Below are 17802 nucleotides of genomic sequence, written 5' to 3'. Positions count from 1 at the left end.
AAAAGGGTCTCGGAATTAAACGGCGGAAGAATCCCCCCCCCGCCTCCCCGCGACGCGACATGGGGGAGACGCGCTGAGGGGGAGCCGGGATGCCGCGGCCGGGCAGCCGCCGACAGAGGCACCGCTGAGGGGAAGCGAGGAGGAGGAGGAGACCCGCCGGCGGGGGCTTCGGGGCACCGACTCCGCCGCCAGCAGCAGCAGCAGCAGCAACGGCCGCCGCGTCCCTGTGTCTCGGCACACGGCGGGGCCGGGAATTGTGGCGTTCTGACCCCCTTCCCCCGCGGCCCTTCCGGCTGAGGAGAGCCCCGGGCTCGGCCGCCGCCGCCTCCCCGCCCTCACGAGAAGACCTCGGGGAGGGGGCCCTCCGCCCACTGCCCCCGCGGGGCCGCCGCAGCGGGGCGGCGCGGAGCCTTCCCGCAGCAGCCGCCGGCTCGACGGGCTCCCGGAGCCCCCTCACCTGAGGAGAGACGGGGCCGCCGCCCCGACGGGAGGGTCTCGGGGCTCGCTCCTCTCCCCCCCCCCCCTCCCCGCGGAAGACATCGCTCCGCTTGAAGACTATCGTTTTGTATTTTTATCCCCCCCTCCCCCCTTTCTTTGCCGGTTTTGTTTTTTAAAGGGAAAACATTCATTTTTTGTAAGGGACCAGCCCAGCTGCGAGGCCGGTCCCTCCCCGCCTCGCCTCCCCCCACCCGCTCGCAGGGGTCTTGCGGGGTTTAGGCGCGGTGGAGGGGGCCCTCCCTGCCCCGGAACCCCCCTTCCTCCGGCGCTCGGCGAGAACTTGGCGGGGTCCGGGCTCCCCTGAAGAGACCCACCCAGCCCGGTGGACTCCGTGGGGCTCCCTCGGCCCCGAAGGACAGCTGGGGGGTGGGGGGGGCGAGCTTCCCTGAAGACACTCTGCGCTTTACCCCTGCCTTCTCTTCCGAAGAGACTGGGGATCGGCCTCCGGGAGACTCCTCCATCCTTCCCCGAAGAGACTTCGAGGGTCACCCGCAATTTCCTCCTTCCACCCCTCTCCCCCTTCTTCCATTCCCCACGGAAAGATTTTTTTACCCAGCAGAGGATATTTTGGTTTCGCCCTCTCTGCCAGGACTATTTCGTTTTGGGGAGGGGGGGGTTTCCACGGGGGAATTTAATCCCCCGCTGGGCTGCTAAGGAGACTTTTGCGGCCTTTCTCTCTCAAGGAATACCTTCCCCCCTTCGCCTGTCCCCACAGATGTGTTTTTGGGGTATACCCCAGGACATTTTTCGTGTCCTGCTTTTATGAATTCTCCAGACTCGCCCTCTGGCATCTGAAGTTTGGGTTTATGAGATTAAATTTTAATTTATTCGGAATATTTTTGGAGCAGGGGAGAAGAATCTGACCCCCCCACACACACCCTGTTGCCCTCGGACTCCGAAGAGACGAGCCTGGATTTTTCTCTCTCTCCCACAGCCAATCCTTCCCAGTCATTCCACAATTTGCCCCTTTTCTCGTCTGATGACTAAAGAAACAGGAGGAAGAGGAGGGAGGTTTCTGGATTAATTACCCCCACTGGATTATTTATTTTGTTCCCTACTACTCTTGCTTGGCATCTGAGAAGAGAGGAAGGAGGGATGTCAACTGATTTTTACCCCTAGCCCCCCTGGATTAATTACCCCGGTTTTATTCTCCTGTTGGATCAATTACCCCTTCACCTTACCTCCTCTCCCTCTCCTCCTTATGCGAATGAGAAGACAAGAGGAACAGGGAGGATTTTGATCTTAATCTCCCGTCGTTGGATTACTTACCACCTCCCTCTTTCTGTTCTCCCCTTCCACGGTGGTTTTACCCCCCACCCCGCGTTTGCTATCCATAAGGAGAGAAAACGTTCCGAGTTTCTCTCTAATTTTTTTTAATTATTCTTATTTTTAAATCTGTTTTTTACCCCCTCTCCGGTACCGCTCTCCTCCCGGGTTATTTATCCTGCCACTATTTCGCGTGCCTGTGTGTCCCTATGTAAATCCCTTATTTAATTGTATTATTATTTGTGCGTGTGCAGAGTCCCCCCTCCCCCCTTTCCCTCTCGGTGTCTGTCTCCCTCTCTCTGTCTGTCTCTTTCTTTCTTGTCGGAGGCTGTGGGATAATGGCGTGTGGGTTGTGGCTGTGAGGATGAGTTCCTGCTTCGTGCCGAACGGGGCCAGCCTGGAGGATTGCCATTCCAACCTCTTCTGCCTGGTAAGTGCGGCCACCGGCACACACACACATACGGATAGACACGGGGTGGGAGAGAGAGGAGGTTTGGGGGAGGGGAAGAAGGGGTAGTGGAAGCAAAGCAGCCATTTTTAGCATAGCTTCTGTTGGATGAGTCCTCAGAGTAGGCCCTGCCTGGAGCCAGCCAACTCTCCCATGCCCCTCTGGTTCCCCCTCCATCGCTGTCTGTCTCGCCTTGCCCCTCCCTCCGGTTTCTTCCTGGAGAGTATCCTCCCTGCAACTCGCCTTTTCCCTTTCCTCGCCTGCAACTTTTCCTCCTTTCTCCCCATCTTCCTACCTCTGCTTCTGAACCAGCTGTTTCTCGCAGGAGGTAAGGAGATCTGAGCCTTCTCCTTTCAGCCCCACGTCTCGGGGAACTTTCTCTTTCATGTTCCCACTCGTGACATCTCGGAGAAATTGATCCGAAACCTCCGTTCTTCCTTGCTTTCAAAGCGATCTCTTTTGCTGCTTGTTGTTGTTCTGGAGCTTTGCTTTTGGTGATGCTCCCAGTGAAGCAGTGGTGTCTTATGTTTTGTTGTGCACCATTTTGTAGTCTTTTTTTTCTCTTTAACCCAAGTATGAAATCGTTCACATTGTTGATTTTGGTAGCCCCCAAAGTAAATTTGATGTAACTGGGCTGTGATGCAATTTCTGGTGGCTGTGCAGAGCTGTTTCATCTGCTTTTCAATGCAAATTAGCTGATCTTAGCTGACTGGCTGGTATTTGTTATTCTGGGGGTTGTTATAAGTAAAAACCTGAGCCAAGCTGTGGTACTAATATTTTCGGGTGGAGGGGAACCTGGACAGCCTGAACATGTCTGCAGCCTGCACCAGACCTGCGGCTCCATATTAGTAGTACATTTTTAAGTCTTGGAGTCTTTTTAAAGTATCAACTGTTACAGACTACCTTTGGTATAAATTGCTTCTTCTCCTGAAGACAGGAAGGCTGCCATGTTAGGTTTAAATGTTGCAGCAATGTTTTTGTGTGTTGTCATATTGGGAAGAAAAAAATAGTGACTTCTTGGAACAAGGTAGGCTGGCATTTGCTCCCTTCACATAAAGAACCCGGGGGGCAGTGCCCTCCCCTACATGCCTCAAGGTGACTGTCCTCATGTGAAAAAGCTTAGTGTAAAACTTCATGAGGTATTGCATTGTGGATACACCAGGAATTGTCTATTTCCTGTTACATATAGTAGTAACTCACTTTATAAAGTCAAAAGAATTTTTGCCTAGAAGAGGATTTAGTAGATCATAATCAATGTGGACACAAGCCTGATATGTAATTTAATGGTAAAACCAAGATTTAAATTCATAAAATGCGGTGTGAGGAATGAAAGTGTGATAGCTTTTGGTAAAATAAGTGTACCTGTGTGAGATACAGCGAGTTTTTACAATGAAGAAACTTGTGCTATCTTCCAAAGTAGTACATGACTGGAAGAATGTATGCTTGAGTTAGATTTACTTTATTATCTATTTCCCTAGAGTAATCTTGGGTTGAAAAGCTGGTGTATGCATAAGTGAGCAAAAAGAAAGGCGCTCTTTGCTAAGAGACGTGTTTAGTAGATTGGACAGTTGCAGTCTGCAAATAAATACATTATTCACTCATCTTTCACTTTTTTATTTTAAATCAAGTCAGACTTTTCTCTCTATAATCTTAATGCTGCTTTGCTTTAAACAGCTCTTGCTTTATTGCAGTTATTGAAGGATCTTTTAAAACAGGGAGCCTGATTATTTAGAGTTTTATCTTGTAAGGTACACAACAAGTATGGTTTCTGTTAAAAATTTTACTGTATTAATCCTTCCTTTTCCCTTCCACCTGCCTCTTCCTGTGCCACCACCATCATCATCATCTTGTCATAGCAGGATGTTTCTGTTGGGGGTGTACCTACCCCACTGTCTGACCAGTTGTTCTTTTCCTTCTCTTAGGCTGATCTAACTGGGATTAAATGGAAGCGATATGTATGGCAGGGTCCAACATCTGCCCCGATTCTCTTCCCGGTCACGGAGGAAGACCCTATTTTGAGCAGCTTCAGCCGCTGTCTGAAGGCGGATGTACTCAGTGTTTGGCGCCGAGACCAGAGACCGGGACGCAGGGAGCTATGGATATTTTGGTGGGGTGATGACCCCAACTTTGCTGACCTTATTCATCATGATCTCTCAGGTAGGAGGAAATTAATACCTTCTTTTGGTCAGTGAAACGATGCTTTTACTCAGTGCTGTCTTCTGACACCCCCTAGATAATCTGTTGCTAGCCCTTAGAAAATCTGTACTCACTGGACTGTTGTCTATAGTTAAGATAAATTTATTGCTGCAATCGACACCAGTTTATTATGGCAGCACAGTGGTCCAACAGCTCCTGTCTGTGTTTAGGTCATCTTGGGACTGCTAGATTTTAAAGAAACAAGTTTTTGTTCTCCACTTTTTTCTTCTGAAAACAAGCCTATGATTTTTGGCAGCTTCTTCACAAGAAAGCTGTGCCGAAAGCCGTGCCTGTGATTCACAAGTGATGTCTTAAACATGTTTTGATAAGATTCCTTTTGTTGGGCAATTAGAACTTTCAAATTCAAATAGTGAAACCCCATTTTATTATGTAATAAGAATGGTAGAGATCTGTGCAACTTTTGAACCTATGGAGTTGTTTCTATTGGAAGTCAAATCATCAGTGAGAAGCCCTCAAAAGACAGCATCTGGAACTAACTGGCTGTTTCCAAGTGTAGGAATCTCTCTACACCTTGTATTTTTATTTCTCTCCCCGTCTTTCCCACTGCTCTGAACTTGTACCTGCTTTCAAACTTAGGCTTTTGAAAGACTGACAGTGTTTACATTTCTCAATAACGTTGTACTTCAAAATTGAAAATGTTTACTTGGTAATCTCAGTTGCCAAGGTAGACGGCTTTCCAGTTAGTAGGTGGCTTCCCAGTTGCTTATCATAAGATGCCGAAGTTAGGTTTTCAAACTGTGTAAGTCTAGTGGTGAGACTGTACTAATTCTAGGGGAAAACAAGTCGTTTCACTCCACTTTCCTTTCAAATAATGTACAGTGTTCAGATTACTGAAGTGTAAAATGAGACCAAGGTTTGGTGACCTGGTAACCAGAAATTGTTAATGCCGTCTGTGTTTGTGGATAAGCCAAAGAGCAAATATGAGTTTGAAGTGCCGCCAAGGAAGTTGACTTGAAGCAGTTTTATGTTGTTTGGAATTTTCAGTCAAAAATAATGAAAAACAATTAACTCACTAAAATGATGTTTATTTCTTTGGATAATTGACTTCAAAGATTGGGATGTTGCTTATATTCCTGTCTGTCCTGGCATTACAACTTTGTGCCTTAAATGGCATTTCTACTGTAGGTTACTTGATATTTTGGTGCATTTAAGGCTTCCTCATTTTGCCTTATGGATAAGCTCAGTCTTGACCTGCAGGGAACATCCTCTTTGTGACTGAGGTGTAACTTAGGCTAAATGCTGGTTTTGGTCTGGGCCTGCCATGAGCAAAGACCGACAGTTGCGCACAAGTATCTGTTGTAGATTTTGTATGCTGTTGTATGGTGGGATTGAACTGTGACAAGTATGTTACGTTATTTTCTGAGTGGAAGATCACATAAAAGTTAAGCCATTTGGAGGGTTCATTTCTGCACTACGTGGCCGCCAAAATAATTTGTTTGACCAGCTTTGCATGCTCTCTTGAATCTATCTGCTAGTGATTTAGTATAGAGGTACCTTTTGAGAACAGTAGTGTTTAGTAGCTGAACGTTTGTGCTTTTATGGCATTACACTTTAAGCACGTATCATCCTAACTACTTATCAACTCTTAACCTCTCTTAGGGTATAAGGGAGAGATAGTGGAGGATTAGAGTCTCCCAGCTGTGTCTTCGCAATTGTTTTGTGTGTTTTCTTTGTTCAGGTCACCTGTGAGCGTGTGCGCTTCAGTAGAGCTGTTCCACATGTCTTGCTGTTAGATGTTTTTCTACGTCAATGCTTATCACTCAGGAGACTGTTACCTATTGTCTATGTTCGGTGTATCTGACATCTTGGTTTTTGCAGGCATGTTTTTGTCTCCTTTTAATTAAAAGGAGACGTTATAATCTTTTTGAGTGTGTTAGTTTTCTTGGCTGTATTATAAAGTTGATATTAATCAGCTAGATTGTGGAGGAGATGGCTGAAGAATGCCTGCTCCTGCGCTTTTTTCCTTTACACAAAATCTTAATGTGAACCTCATATAAGGAAGAATTATGGCTGAACCCAAACAATGTTATCTGACCTTTGTCACAGACCTAATGGATTTTTTTCATTGGTGGACAATTTCTCCTCCTAATTCACATTGCCCTGTTCTCCCAATGATTGCCTGTTACGTTTTAAATGGGAAAGATAAATCACTTCTTACGAGAAGCTTGTTACCTGCGGAATTGATTGGACATTGTTTGCTGCTGAAGGTTAAGGTGCTGCCTCATTTAGAACTTTTCTACTAGGTAGGTGAAGCTGTAGTTAGAAATATGCCAGAGCCATGTTAATAACTTTTGGTTCTGGCTTTGTTTGGTATGAATCTGTGCCTGTTAAGGAGAGGACAGTTTTTGACTCTTTTGGTGATACGTAGTTTCAGTGAACAATGGACGTTCAGTGTCTGGAACACATCTTGGTTATCAGCCCTCTGGGATTTGAAGTATGGCAGCCTTCAAGAATTTTTTTGTCCCAACATCACTTCAGAAGGGAGCATACAGTTTTGTGGGTGTACATCTCTGCATACCAGATTAAAAGAGAAAAAAATCATGTGTCTGTCTCTTCAGCCTGTACATTCTAGAAGTTAGTTCTTTGCCCTGGAGATATGTTTATTTGCCTGCTACTGGCTATATCTGAGTTCTTGTATCAAGCCTTGGGTAGCTGTCTTGTTGATGGTCAGGGATTGTTGTTGCCTGGGGGCATGTCAAAAGGAGACTTGTTCAGAGATGCTGATTGATCAGTAATATTGACTTCACTCAATCTTTTTTTTTTTTTTTCCTTCCCTGGGAAGCTCCTTGCTGTGTGTAATACCAAAAACCACAGAAGTCTATTTGTACCCCAACATAGCTAGAGGCAGACAGAAGTTAGTGAAATGTTATTCTATCCCCTGACAACCTCAAAGATTATGTTTTTGTTGTAACAGTGAGGCTTGATTATAGTAAGTCCTGCAACTCAAACCTTAAAGTAGGACATCTCTTCAGATTTCAGAAGGCAGTGATCTCTCACTGTCCTGATCAGCAGTTATTTTATCAGATAGCTTCTTGCTTGAAAGTGCTTACCTGTACACTTGGATTTTGTTTTTTACATTGGCAGATGATGATTTCAGACCTGAGAACATGATGAATTATGTACAAGACGTAGTCCCAAGGAAATGGTTACAATTTGATTAATGCTTGGATAGGGAAATGCTTCTGTATGCCTTTAACCTTCAAATTGCATCTTTTAAATGATGAGCTACAAGATGTGCCTTCTTCATTCTGGTGCATATTAAATCTTGTTAATTTACTTTAAAAAGTTAGAGTTTTCCTTGTACCTGTCATGCAAGGAAGTTTTTATTTGCCAGTCTTCCTCGTGCTTCTACCAGGAATAAATGTATAAAAATAAGGCTAGCCTTAGGTCTTTGCTGGGCAGGTAGGAGAGCTCGAAAGAAGGAGAAAGATCTGTATACTGATGCTTGTCTGTGGGTACTGTATGGTAAAACCAGCAGAGACTTCTCTGTTGGGTAATGATTGGTATGTGTGCAGTATAGATCAAACCCCTGTCTCCAAGCAAACCTGTGAATTGGGTGGTTTGTGCTGATGGCAGCACTGAGTGTCTCATTGCTTTTAATATAATGGAAACCAGAGTATGAGCCAGTATCATACCCAGGGTTCTGCAGAAAAAACCTGCCAGTTGCAAGTAGTTGGCAAAAGGAGCTTTGAAAATAGTTCAGCCAGCTGCTTGCCTTTGTTTTTAAATAACATTGGCTTTGTGAGACCATTTAACTCCTACCAAAACAAACAAACACCCACCAAAACCACCAAAACCCACCATCACCACAGGATGCTTGCTTAAAAATTTTGCACCTAATATCATGAGGTGTGTTCATGTCAACCTGTCTTGTCATGGGTGCATATGTTCCAGCATATGTACTAAGAAGGGTTATGAATGTTCCTTACTTCACGGTGCAGTGATGCTTTAGCATTTCTTTAGTCTTCCATGTTAGAGATGTGGCTATTTAAGCGCAGCTGCTGATAAACATTATGCAAAAATTACTGAAGTAGTCTTTGTAAAATTTGTGTCACCTGGTGTGAGTACCAGCTCAAAGGTGAGGTTTAACTTCTTTCCTTTTTCCTAACCAACATGCATGTGAAGTATCTGTGGAGTAAGGTATCAGTTTGTCACATTACTTTGTCATAATACACAATACTTTGTCACAGTAAATGAGGATTTTGCATCATATTACGCTGGTTGTATCTACAATGTCACATGCATAATATATTTGTATAAATAAGAGCAATGGCTGTTGTCACTTGACATCTGATGCTAAGGGCAAGTGAAATATATGTGAAACGTAAGTGAAAGGGCAATGTAAGTGACAAACACGTTCCAGTATCCTCCTCCCCACTGTCTTTTGAGTAATTTCCTATGCACATGTAGCTAGAAAATTTTTCAGCTTTTCTTTTCTTGTGGCCATGCAGCCCAGCCCAGCCAAACTTACATGCAAGAAATAGTGAAGGAAGGCTGTTACCCTCTTATCCATGTAAACAGGCCTGGCCACACACTTGCAAAAAAGCCTACACATTGAAATTTTCAATATTTAGAAAAATATTCTGCTGGGTAGAGAAAACCTATATATGTGATGCTGGTAAAGGGCTGGCACTGCAAAAGCTAACTTGTAGTATTGAGTGCTGAGTATTTTGGGTATGGTGTTTTGAACAGTAGCTCCTGTTTTGGCTTCCTTCTCAGTTGATGAAATTTTCCAGCTAATTTGGATATCTGGAGTCTTAGATCAAGGCTCTTTTCAATGAATGTAGGTAACGGCTACAGCTGTACTAGAAACAAACTGAACTTGTCTTACTTGGGTTCTTAACTTGGTATTTTTGAACTGTATTCAGTCCCCCCTTTTTTTTTCTTCTTTTTTTTTCCTTGCAAAATCTGATGCTTCTCCCTTATTTCAGTTATTTTTCAGGAGGTTAACTGGGTAATTCCGGCATTGAGCAATTTTATTTAATCTTAATTATTTGAATTTTGAAATCTGTTAAAAATAGGTAACTACTTGGAGTGTTTCTGTCAGGCTGTTACAATATTGTATACAGCAGCACTTTCATGCTACTTTGTTCATTATACTTCCCCTGTAATCTGAAGCTTATATAGGAAGTTTGATTGTATAAATCAGTTTTGCATCAGTCTATTTCTATAACTGGCATGGTGTCAAATGATGACAGAAAGGAAACCTATGATGGTAAGTAATACTTATAAAAGACCCGTCTCAGTCATGATACTAAGGAATGGATTTTTCCTTTGTGTAATGGAAGCAACTGGGGAGGAGGAGAGGAATTGTCATCCAAATTGGAGGTTTGACTGTGATCTGTTCCTGTGCATAGTTTATTTTAGAGGTTCATTGAGCATTAGGAAGATACTTTTAATGGTATGGTAAACATATTCAGCCTTTTCAAGAATTGATGCTTACTGGTGTTTTGCTGATGTGGCCAGGAGAAAGGGGGAAAATCCACTTCTTTAAAAGTCTTCTTGAAAATAGCATTTTTGATAACGGTGTATTTATCTGTTGCATTATAGATTAAGAAATTTAAAATTGGCTTTCTTGAAAAAAAGCCCATGCATTCAGCAAAGGTCTGTTTGTTTGTTGGCAATCCTTGATTAATACATTTGGCTAAGGATCTGTTACCCTATCTGGCAACAAATATGATTTAGAACATCTGACTTTAATTAAATGGAAAAGTTTTAAAGATACTGTTTTTTCATTAAAAATTGCAAGGCTTTTGTACTCTGAGCATGCTTCTGAGCTGCCTCACGAAACACTTGCCCAAGAGCACCAGACAGACAGGGGGACATAATCAGTAAAAATGAACTTCAGTGTTTCAGGTAAACTGTGTGAAGAATGTAAAGTAGAACATAAAAGTACTGAAAGCAAATAGCCTCCCACAACCCTGTCATTAAAACTGAATGGTGGTAACATCAAGGAGGTGTTGTCTGAGAAAGTTTGTTGTGTATGAAAATTGCTTTTTCCTGGCCATTGTTTCCATTAATTCTTCACTTCCTGAAAATTTTTAAGCTTTGTTTAAGGAAAACTCTGTGCCTGATAAGTGGTGTAAAGAGAGGGAGGACTGAATTTGTTAGTGAGATGACATGTGCATAACTTTTTAAATGGTTGTCATAAAAGTATATCGCAGAGGAGCTGAGGGGTTTGGACAGTTAAGGCACATGATCGAAAATACAGTATTTGTAACCTTCAGGTCGCCAAAGCACTTTTATGGATACCGCTGGTGTAAAGAGAAATTGTGGCTTAACACCTTCTTAAAATGAGTCGGCAGCTTATTTTGGTTTGTTATCACTACCAGATTGAATGTTTCAAGTTACTGTGTTTAAGAAAGATTAGAAGGCAAAAGCGCATCTTCCTCTTCTTTAGAAATGGTTTACTTTGTACAATTCTATTAAGTAGGAGGATTTTTCTTGTGTTGATAAACAACAGTGTGAATTGTGGAAAACAATAGTTGGGAGATGTGAGCAGATGTCATATTTCTCTTTCCATCCACCACACTAAAAAAAGGGGGAGGGGAGAATGACTAAATAGACTTCAAAAAGACACAGAACTCTCACTGCTATTTTTTTTTTGCATGAATTTGAATAATGTTTTGAAATGAGGATATCTTTAACTGTCATTTCATTTAACCTTCCCTTTCTATAGCAAGATGCACTGCAGCTTGAACAGGTGGTCTTATTTTGGGGACCAGACGTTCTTCCTGATCACTAGGCAGGCTTATATCGTGCTGTCTTCTTAAATACTAGGGGTTTCATTGTAATTTCCATCTAATGCCTCGTGTTTTCCCCACATAATATGCTCATCTAAGAGCTATGTGTTTCATCAGTAACTAAGCTAGGACAGCTCTTAAGAATTACCAACTTGTGGCAAGTTCTTGCATGTAAACTTTTGCTCATAATTTGGTTGTCAGCACAGCTGTAAATGCTAAATGAAATACCTGGCACTTTGTGGTGTCTTCAGAAAATTGAAACCTTACCTTTGTGTCCACAGTATGACCGTCAAAATAGAAGGTTTGAATCATGCTTCAGTATCTTTGCTATTTCAGCATCTTTCTTCTATTTGATACACTAGTATGTCAAAACAAAATTGGGCATAAAGGCTGGAAATAGCTCTGTTTCTTATTACAGTGGGTAATGGATGCTGGGGATGTTCTCAGACTGAGGTTTTTTTTTTTAAATGACAAGTGCCATATAGAAACCAACTATTTAACCTTTGAGATGGTGTGGAGTTTATTGTGCAGTTAAAGTCCAATATCATTAAGCTTTGTAGTTAATGTTTGCTCTGTTGAGCTGCTTGTTTGCCACCAGTTGAGCAGCGTGTGCCGACAGAAGTGGCGCTGGGACAGGGCTGCTCAGCTGTGTACTGCTAGGAATCCCGGAGCTGGGGAAAACTGTGTCCTCTTGGCTCAAACATTTTATACCCTTTGACTTTGGACCTTTGTTGCTTTTTTGTTACAAGCGTCTTGTATGATGTTTCTTTAGTGAGTTACTGTATTAATCTTGTAGCTTCATGGCTTTTAAACCCAGGTTTTAGCTGAACTGCAAAACTGCAATAGGGTAGTTGAGTGGGAAACTCCTGGTGAAGTCTGCTGTTCAGGAAATGCTATTTCTTGCTTTTCCTTGTCTTTACCAGAAAATTATTTCATGTAATGATTCATCTGTAATGATGCACACCTCATTTGTAAATTATGTGGCAGGTCTGTTTACTCTCATTGTGTCTTTAACTCGCAGTGCTGATCTTGAGTGGAAATGTATTTGTGCGGAATCTAGCAGTACATGGATATGGCCACCATGTTCTTGTTGCAGTAGCATCTAGAAATACCTTTCTCTGTCATCTTTGTCTTAATATTGTTCATTGTAATAATCCATAAGTTTTTTTCCTAAGCAGAACTCTTAGGTGTTTGTTAGGTTTTCTACATGCTCTCTAATTTAAGGATATTGAGACTTTAGTTAATACTCTTGCAACCTTTTAAGCTTGTAGGTGGCTCCCAGACAAAGGTGAAGGGGCTTATTTCAAACGGGGATTTAAAATGCAAGGGCTTGTCTGTATTACTGAGGTTTTCTGGTCATTGAGCAAGCCAGTGGAAAGCTACGTCAACCAAAATCCTCTGTGAAGGAGAGAGGTGAATGGACAGGTCGCCATTGTAAGACCTGTTTTATGGAACTAAACGTGAACCGAAGCCTTGAATCATGAAGGTGCACGGAGAAGGCATGAGGGGCAGTGAATGTGGGATGGGAGCAACTTTGAACTCTGAGTGGGGGCTGGAGCAGGTGACTTCCACGGGTCCCTTTCAACCTAAATTATTCCACGACTGTCCAGAGACTGGAGTAAAAATATGTCTCCTTATCTATGTCAGACAGTCTTCTAGTCTCTGCTGTTACCTGGAGCATAAAAGAAGTGGCATTATAAGAATAACTATGCTAGGTTAGTCCAAGGAGACCCATAGCAGATCCTTGCGGATTTATGTGAAAGATGATATACAGAGAATTGTAGGCAGAAAGTTAAGACCCGATTGCCAGTAATTTAAGGATAAGAACTTGAATTTGCCTATGTTATCCTCCGTATTAGTGTGTTGCTGGGAATGGTGAATGATGTCACATATAAACTGAGATACTACAGGAACTTCCAAATGTCCCTCATTTTACTTGTGTAATGTAATTGTGATGCCATTGTAGTTCTTTGGACCACTGCGTATACTATTAGGGCCCATAAACTGTGTTCAAACACTGATTATGAGCCAGAGTGGTTAAAGAGATTACAGCTTCTTGTAATGAATCTTGCTTTCCAATTTGGCAAATCACGTTGCCTTGTGTAAGTTGGGTCTGATTTGTGGGCCACATAAGATCTCGGTGTTCAACTTCAGAATCCTGTCAGTATGAGCTGGGGTTTGTCTTTCTGCTTGTTGTTTTTCTCCATGTATAGATCAGAAAGCAGGACTAGCCTGCTTCAATATCTCTTTTATTTTGAATACAAAAGAAGAATTGCAGTTGTGAGAGTCCTCTTCAGGATGTTCTTACCAATTTTCTGAATCTGGGTATTTTTTTTGTTTCCCCTCTAGCAAATTGTTGACCATTGAAGGTCAGTTGATCAATATTTGTGCCCAGCTTTCTTCAGTCAGTTGTAGCTGAAGACAGTGAATATATATTAAAAATTTGGGCAGTTAATTTTTAAGCATAATTGTCAGCTAACTGTTCAGGATAAGCAATTCAGACTACCCAAAATGTGCGCCACTGTGCAGGCAGGTCAGTATACAGTGATCTTGCAGGCTGAAATATATAGTGTACTGCTGCTGGTTGTTCCTTTTCTGGACAAATTGCTGTTTGTATCTTTTTTTCTTGTAGGAGATGAGTTATTTTTATAGCTTATTACTTTTAGCAGTTATACTGTTATGAAGTGAGTGGTTATTATCTGAATGTTACAGTCTTTTTTTGGTTGCATGTTATGCTGTGAATGTCTTAAAGCCTTGTGGGAGAGAAAAGGATATTGTGATGTGTGCATGAAATAACAGGATGGAATTCAACGCTAACTTATTTTTCCCCTTTGCCTTGTAGAAGAGGAAGATGGTGTTTGGGAGAATGGACTTTCTTATGAATGCCGCACTCTGCTTTTCAAAGCCGTTCACAACCTGTTGGAGAGGTGTCTGATGAACAGGAATTTCGTACGCATTGGGAAGTGGTTTGTGAAGCCTTATGAGAAAGATGAAAAACCTATAAACAAAAGGTAGGATGTTTTATGTTGCTGTACTAAAGAAGTTGTAGGGTTTATTTAAGCTTCACGCTAGAAGAAATATTTAATGAAAAGTGCTCTGTTTATAGTTTATTTAGGGATCTGGATCTCTGCTTTTTCTTGGTTTTCTGCCTTTCTGGAGGTCTTCAAAACTTCCTTACGAATGAAGGAAATAATACTAAAGGTAGCAGGCAGTCTTTAGTGGTACTCATATACAGACCATGGGTAATAGGGATATTGGAAAAAAAACTAGAGTCTTCTAGAAAGGAAGAAAAGGATACCCGTTCTGGACTTGCCAGTGTAGTGACTGGGACTAATTCTCACTGTAAATACTAAGAAAGACTCATTCTTTGAGCAAGTGGGGTATAGAAAGCTATTTACAGGCACCACACGATGCTTTGGGTAAGTTGCATCTTATGGGAGATGTTGAGAGGAGTTTGAAATATCAGCTCCTGGTCAGAAAGAAGGTTGTGTCTGGAAAAGCTGGCGTTAGAAGAACACATGTGGCCTCCACATTGAGGGGGAGGAGGACGAGAAGAGAATTTTTGATTTAAATTGGAAGGACTTCTTCTCATGGTTCTAACGTGGTTTGACACGGTCTATGTTGCCTAGCAATAAATAATGAAATGAATAAAAACTAGGTTAGCTGGAACAAGTTTAATCGCTGTTCCCAAATCAGCTTTTAAAATACAAAGTAATTTAAAGCTTAGATGATGGGGGGTTTTTGTGTGTATGTATTTTTTTGTGTGTGTGTCTATGTATGTGTTAAATCTTGCATGCAGGAAATTTTGAGATCAGTGGCTTTGCTTTCTGGGTGTGGAGTTGGCCATTGTTGGTATCTTCTGCAATAAATTTAAACTTGAAAGAAAATTAGAGTGGTTTTGGAGCAAAAGAAGCAGAAGCACATGTTTGTGTGTGTTTCTATTAGTACTTGTGAACTCCTGCTTTTAATTTACGTATAAACTTGTCCTTTAGTTCTAGGCATCTCTTTCTCCCCACTGATCAGGGCAAATGTTTCCTCTCTGGGGTGTCCTTGTCCATCCATTTCTTCTGTGTGTTGTTGCTGTAAATCAATAGTAAAGAGTTTACTTCTAACTATTTAGGCCAATATTGTCTTGGCACAGTCTGGGCTTTCCTCATTTGAGGAACTGGTTTTCCAAATTGCCTTTTGAAACTAGCATTAGTTATGTCATGGCATCTCTTACAGTAATTCTATAAAGTGCTCTACAGCAACCGGCAAAGCTGATGAAAGCTTTTAAAATAAAATAGCAGTGTTTGTTTAATCTGGAGCCTCTTGATTCTTTCAGAAGGTCAGCATGCTTGATGAAAATAACTGAAGAAATTGTGTGCTTTACCTCCACCACAACTTCATCATAAGTAGTCCAGAACTCTTGGAAAAATACATAGGAAGATGAGACAGATCTGTGTAAGACAATTTCATGGCAGAGAAATCTTGATAGCTCAGTTCCACATGATATTCTTGAGTATTGGCTTTTATGAAACAAAGTGAAGGGAATGGCTGACAGATGTGCATACTTGTGGCAGATTTGGCTCATCCCTTCTAGGAATATCTAGAATTTGGATAATCTACACTCTCTGTAAAGTTGGACTCTTCAGAGGTATTGGTTCAGGCCTCTGCTGTTCCCAGCAACTTCTTGTGGGAGAAACCCAAATGATTCAAATAGGTGTTTTGGGATACCACCTCTGTGGCTAGAAAGTGTGTTTTGCTTCATCTCAGGCCTTGTTACTGTTCTCTTTAGTGCCTGCTTCCATCCGATAGTATTACATATGCTTTGCTTTCTTTGGGAATGTTCTTTGCATTAACATTTGGAAACCCTGAGATAGAATTCATGTGCCTGTAAGGCAGTTAGTATTCTGGGGATACAAAGTCTGTTACCGGACTGCTTCAGAGCGTAGTTTATACTACTACATGCTCTGGGGTTTGGCCAGCTGCTGTATAGACTGGTTCTCTGTGTATTGTAACTACAGGTTTTTATAAGGTTGGTTGTTCTTGCTGGTAATCTTTAATTTCAAGGACTTTGATTAGTAACTGAGTAGTTGGTGCTCTTGGTGGTGGAGGTAACGTCTCCGTAGGTGCTTTCTGGAGCTGTGGTTGAGCTATGTGCAGGACTTTAGTCCTCCTTTTCCCCAGTGCTTCTCTTTGAAGGATGTGTGAACAGAGCTATTTCTTTCATTTGAAGCTGATCCCATCTGGATTTTTCCGAGTTCTGTTTGAAAGCATGTGGTTCCAGAATGTGAGATTTTGTGTTATCTGTTCCCACAACAATAGGAATTAGTAGAGTTGCATTTTTTGTCTCCACACAGTAGTGCAACAGGCTGTGGATGTAAGGCTGTGGTTTCTAATAGGTGTTTGGCCGTGAGGAAAGATCTTCAGGCAGCCGTGGCTTCCTGTCTGCTGCTGTGTTGTTCTTCCTCCTTTCATAAGGTTATATTAAATTAATAAATAAAACCCCGAACCAACCAATCAAAATAAAAAAAAATCCATTTCATCATTGCATTGCATACATTTTAATTTTAAAGGGACCGCAGTCCTCAATTTTCATAAACTGTTGCCACTGTGACGTGAATAGATGACCAAGAAACTAAGAATTAGATTATTTTAAATGTCTGCTGTTTAATTATGTTTAATGATGTGACTCCTAAACCAAACTTACTAAACTAACCTCATATTATTAGTACTCTAATGTATCTTAACAATTTTGCCATGGAAAGAGTAAAAACCTCATCTGTTTGCATTCTGCAGTCACATGCTGGATGTTGACAAGGCTGCAAGGTAATAACCATGACCTGCTCTTCCCTCCCTCCCCCTGCTTCTCGCCAGTCTAAAACCAGCATTGAGAAAAGTGAGACAGTCATGTATTTGGTGAAATTTGATCTGTTAGAACAAGTCACGATTACTGTGCCTGAGGAAACTGTCTGAGGTTTTCAAGTATGCCAGTCCCACTTCTGTTTATAGATAGGGCAGGAATGGAGTCGCTGACTCCCTAAAGTGTGTTGTGGTGGGCTTTTGTCATTGCCCGTTTATAAGTAGGCAGTTTTCAGTTTTCAGGAATGGGTGATGGGGGTCAGGAGGAGAACAACAGCAGAATAAAAGACAAACGAGAAAGTTTTGCTAATGGTCCGAGTTGTAACCAAATGGGGGGAGGAAAAAATCATTGCCTCCATATTTGTCACAACCCTTTTCAATCACTTAGAGCAAGGTAGATTACAGAAGCTCAGTGATGTGGTTTAAATGACTGTGTATTAAATTACAAAATTTTCCAAATAGGAATGTCATCCTCTTCTTTCTCCTTTCCAAACTATTGTGGTGTTATTGCTGTGTTCAGAAATATGGTGGTGTATGCTTTATTCCAAAATCCACCTATAAATATATGAGACAGAGATTGGGATCTGCTGCATCCAGTTGTCTGTCTAGTTTTCTTGTTAGGCTGCTCAAGTAACAGCCTTTGGATGTGACTTTTCCTCTGGCCAACTGGATAATAAAATAGTACTGTCTGCTTGGAATAAATATGATTAGGAAACTTGTCAGATTAAACACTATTTGAGATACAACTCCTTGATGAAGATTTAATCTGACAGTCCTAATGAAACA

General features: G+C 41.8%; 1 protein-coding gene across 1 annotated transcript in view; it reads left to right on the top strand.

The window, feature by feature from the left end:
* The first annotated feature begins 576 nt into the window (after positions 1-576).
* The window catches only part of MED13 (mediator complex subunit 13), a 53704-nt gene continuing 36478 nt past the window's right edge, over positions 577-17802 (top strand). Inside the window, exons 1-3 of the mRNA XM_057407139.1 lie at positions 577-2194; positions 4135-4369; positions 14015-14183. Of these exons, the coding sequence (XP_057263122.1) occupies positions 2129-2194; positions 4135-4369; positions 14015-14183 (470 nt within the window). The 5' untranslated portion in view covers positions 577-2128. The remainder of the gene's footprint in view (positions 2195-4134; positions 4370-14014; positions 14184-17802) is intronic.

The sequence above is a fragment of the Pezoporus wallicus genome, unplaced genomic scaffold (genome assembly GCF_028554395.1).
Source record: "Pezoporus wallicus isolate ANWC-B61680 ecotype Strahan unplaced genomic scaffold, APGP_CSIRO_Pwel_v1 contig_10389, whole genome shotgun sequence".
Taxonomy (NCBI): domain Eukaryota; kingdom Metazoa; phylum Chordata; class Aves; order Psittaciformes; family Psittacidae; genus Pezoporus; species Pezoporus wallicus.
This window is presented reverse-complemented; position numbering and strand designations above follow the sequence as displayed.